The sequence below is a fragment of the Triticum dicoccoides genome, chromosome 3B (assembly GCF_002162155.2).
Source record: "Triticum dicoccoides isolate Atlit2015 ecotype Zavitan chromosome 3B, WEW_v2.0, whole genome shotgun sequence".
NCBI classification, from domain to species: Eukaryota; Viridiplantae; Streptophyta; class Magnoliopsida; order Poales; family Poaceae; genus Triticum; species Triticum dicoccoides.
This window is the reverse complement of record NC_041385.1, coordinates 138,726,081-138,730,504: the sequence shown is the minus strand read 5'-3', so window position 1 is coordinate 138,730,504 and position 4,424 is coordinate 138,726,081. Positions and strand designations below refer to the sequence as shown.

At 56.9% G+C, this 4,424-nt stretch overlaps 1 protein-coding gene across 1 annotated transcript; it reads right to left on the bottom strand.

Moving 5' to 3' along the window:
• Positions 1 to 977: 977 nt before the first annotated feature.
• Positions 978 to 2,610, bottom strand: LOC119275182 (acyl transferase 7-like). The gene has a single exon (XM_037555984.1). It carries the CDS (start codon positions 2,525 to 2,527, stop codon positions 1,214 to 1,216), a length of 1,314 nt encoding a protein of 437 aa, XP_037411881.1. The 5' UTR covers positions 2,528 to 2,610; the 3' UTR covers positions 978 to 1,213.
• Positions 2,611 to 4,424: the final 1,814 nt, after the last annotated feature.

The window sequence follows — 4,424 nt, the reverse complement described above, 5'->3', positions numbered from 1 at the left end:
TGGACCTTTAAAAAAATTTGAGGGTTTGAGGGTTAAGGGGTTCTAGTCTACGGCTTTTTTTGACGAAAACCGTAAAAAAGCAGTTATTTTTAGAGGTTTGAGGGTTTAAGGGTTCTACTAGTAATGCTCTAACACCTCAACTTGCCGGTGGTAGCAAAAAAAAGAAGAAAAAGCTCACCGTTCTACGGCCGCATCGCCGCCGTAGCCTGAAGCGTGACGCCGTTCACCATTTGCAGCTCCCCTGGACGCCGGATGTAGCTCCTCCAGATGTCGGTTGCAGCTCCCCGCCATCCATTGGAGCTCGAGTTTCGATCGCAGCTTCCATGGACGCCGGTTGCAGCTCCCATGGACACCCGTTCCAGCTCCTGCTGTCTACGGTTGCAGCTCGCCCTTCCAGACGTCGGTCGAGAAGAGGATGTAGCTCCGCATCCATGGACGCAGCTGCGGCTCGCATCAGCTCCGGCGTCCCCTCAGCTGTAGTCCCCGGCGCTGGGATTTGGGAGACTTAGAAAGAGAGAGAACGGCGGTGGGGATGAACTGGATAGATACTCGTGGGAGGTAGGGATAAGGTTTGTGTGGCAAGCGATGGGCAAGCGGTCAAGTGGGTCCATGTGCGTGTGCGTGTGCGTGACGAGGCGACCGGCCCAGTTTCGGTCGGCTCGCCGATTACAAACAGTTTCCTTTTGTATACGGGCACATATTTTCGGAGGCGTACGTGGTGAAGGTCCGAACGCCAGCAAACCTCCCGTACATTTGGTTCCAGTGCGTGGATTTCATTCATCCGCACAAAACTAATATCCGGGCGTTGTATGGCAAAATAGTCCGAACTGTTCAATGCAGATATCTAGAGGACATTTGGTGAACCGCTTTACACTCGCGCTTAGTGGGGGTGCTGATTTTTGACTAAGCACCGATATTTATTTATAAAGAATAAATGCTTAATTAGACACCTCGATATGGAGATAAGCACATGATACTTAAGAAAAATTGGTTCATTTTCTTGAGCCCCTTGCATTGTACAAATCCTCCTGATCAACTCCTCAAAGTCAGGATCAAAGCTCATTTTCAGTGAGACTACACACCATGAATCAATCCATCACATCAACCAATCCAATGCAACCATATAATATATCTCTAATCACGAGTAATGCTTAGACCTACGTACGCATCCTTTTGCCTTCGGCTTCACTTCTGCTGCTCCAGTCAGCTCCGGTCAGTTCATGTCGAGCATTCCTTGGTGGAAGGCGGCGACACGGTCGGGCGTCACGCACTGGGTGATGAGCCGCGCCCCTGGCTTGTGCGCCCACGGCTTCACCAAGATGCACGTCGCGATGTAGTCCAGGTTCGTCAGGGGCACGACGTGCGCCGGCAGGCCCCAGCCGTAGTCCACCTCGGCGAACCCGAGCCGCGTCCAGTCCGACACCAGCAGCGTTCGGTAGTCCGACGTGATCTGGTACGGGTCCTCGCCGCCGTCGGCCCCGGCCTCCCCGGTCGCCCACCGCGCGAACTCCGACGGCATCCGCCTCTTCCCGTCCTTGATGATCTTCACCACTTCCGGGATCGAGGAGCCGCACACCTTGCCCGCGGGCGCCGAGACGCGCATGATGTAGTAGCAATTGCCGTAGAACCCGGCGCTGGCGCGCGGGAGCGAGGCGTGCAGGAGGGGACGCGCGTTCATGGCGAAGCAGAGGTGGACGGTCGAGTCAGGTTCGAACCCGGCCGCGCGCGTACGGCTCTGCCATGCCTTCGCCACCAACACCTCGAACGCCGAGCACCACGATCCGGCGTGCTCCGAGTTGTACTGAGACTTGAAGTGGTTGATGTAGTCCGCGGAGATGTCCATGGCGAGGTACTCGAGCCGCTTGGCGCCCGCGGGGCTCGGCAGACTGCCAACGACGGCACCGGCCGGGTCAGGGATCGCCTCGCGACCCCACTGCGGCTCCACCGCCAGGCCTTCAACGCTCTGGCCGCGGGCGAGCTCGCCGACGGCGGCCATGAACTGCGCGGCGCCGGGGCCGTCGGAGACGGCGTGGCTGAAGCGGAAGCCGACGACGAAGCCGCCGCACGCGAAGGTGGTAACCTGGACGAGCAGGACAAGCTTGCGCTCGTCCTGCTCCTGGGCGGGCGTGGGCGGGAGCAGCTCGTCCTTGGCGATCATCATGGGGTGCTCCAGGTACTCCACGTCCTCGAGCGCGCAGCCGGCCGCGGCCTCCGTGAACCAGACGCCGCTGCCCTCGCCACCGCAGTCGACCTGCAGCAGCCCGCCTTCCTCCGTGAACCCCAGGCGTCCCGCGAGCGGGTAGTACTGCACCAGGGCCTGCGCCATAGCCCGCTCGATGGTCCTCGCCGGGCCAGCGTCGTTGCCGCCGTCAGGGGCCGGCTTGAAGACGTGCAGTGACTCGATGAGCGCCATCTGGGTGGGGTAGCGGTCGAGCCAGGAGAGGCGGAGCGGGCCGACTGGCGTGGGCTCGGCCGGCGCCACCAGGCGCTGCGCCAGCCGGTCGACGGACTTGTTCACGGCCGCCATTGGTGAGAGAGAGAAGAAGTGGTCGGTGGATGCAGAGGGAGTAGATAGTCTTGGTAAGCTTGCTCCTTGCTTGGCTTGGTTTGTATTTGTTTGCTTGACTTGGCATTGAAGGGAGAAGCGCGGGGTATTTATAGGGGGGTGTTGGTGCTGGAGTTAGCGTAGGCTCTTGGCGGTGACGAGGATGAGAGTCGGATGGAAGCTGACCGTGGCTTCAGCAGCTGCTCTGCGCGCGGAGGACGGGGCTGAGGTCGGTCCTACGTCGAGCCGTCGGGGTCAAAAGGTGGTGAAGCGTGGCTTTCGCAGCTCTATCCAGTTGCTTGCAGCCATGCCCAGCAGCTCACGTTCTTAATTACGTGCCCTAGTACCACTTCCTCCTAACAACTCCAAGATTGTCGTCGAAAAGGCGGAAGAAGAGACAGCTGAAGGGATCATGCACGTCCATAGGCTTATTTCAATTGCAGATCGTCTTGACTTTGAGTGGCGACTTGCTGCACATTTCCGAGGGGAAGGCGCGTGTTCCCTCTGGTTACAGAGTAACAGAGGCACGAAAGCTACCGGGTCCGCATGGACCGCGTGCAGGTTAGGCGAGTTGATCCACTCGATTGGGACAAGCGACTGGCTGGTGTAGTTGGTGGCAAAAACACTAGTGATTAATCTTTTTTTTCATAAAGCAGAACGTAGAATCAAGGAATACAATCATAACAAATACACGCCCGACCTCTGCATAATTAGAATGCACACGGCGAACCTACACACAAAAGATCACACCTGCAAGGAGCAAAGTCATACACGACTGAAGCTATGCCCGCGAATGAAAAAAAAGAGACACTCCCGAGGTGATGAAATACAGTGACAGTGGTGACCATCAACACCAACCATATCATGGCAACACAAGGACTGTAAGAAAAGGTTCTCCAAAAGGCCTCCAATAAGGAAACGACGCGCAAGCGCCATCGTCACCGGATCTAACTATCGAAGGTCAGATCATGGGTTTTCACCCTAAAGATCAAGTCCAAGCAAACTTCGAGCAATGCCTTCATCAAGGTAAGTACACACATAACACCGCCATTACCAGGTATAACAGAATACTGTCACACATAGGATTTTCACACCAGAGCTCGAGACTGGGTACTCAGAGCAGCGCCACCCAGTCAGAGTCTTGTGTTGTGTCGCCCACTTACCACAATCCCTATAGCTGCATATGCATCAGAGTCGCTCGCCACATCACGACAAAATCTTTGACAGAGAAGAAGGACATTGACACTGCCTAAACCTCGAGTTTGGGACGCTCTAGAGGCGTCGCACTGTCCTCACAAGAGGCAATGGGTTGTTGATCTGCATTAGATGACATAACCACGCACCACCACTAGTTCTGCCGTCCTCGCCTGTGGAAGCAAATCATACCAAAGGGATGAACATGATCGTTGTCGTGCATCGCTCGTAGCGACACAAACGACGAACAATCTAATGCAGGAATATCCTAGACCGGTCTGATCATCGACCATCATCGCCCTTGTTATCGGATTGGAAGGTCGAAGCCCCTCCGGTGACCGCCATCTGGTAGATGCCGCGGCCATGGATCAATTGTCGGGCAGCCATCCTTGTCTGGCACCGCCCAACACTTGCAGCCAGACCACCCACGTCCAAGCCTGAGCAGAAGCGGCACTTCGACGGTGTTGGTGACGGCGCCAGGTTGGGTCATGACGGTGTCGGGTGATCTCCGCCGCTTGCGCCCGTCTTAGGGAAGAAGATCCCAGGCCACCACCCAAGCACAAGAACACACGGATGCTGCACTTTCCTCCTTCACCGCATCCGGCCTTGCGGGGTTGTCCTCCAACGCTACAGGATCAAAGCCCTGTCGCCGCTGTCACCCGCACGGGCAAGCCCGATGGCGTCA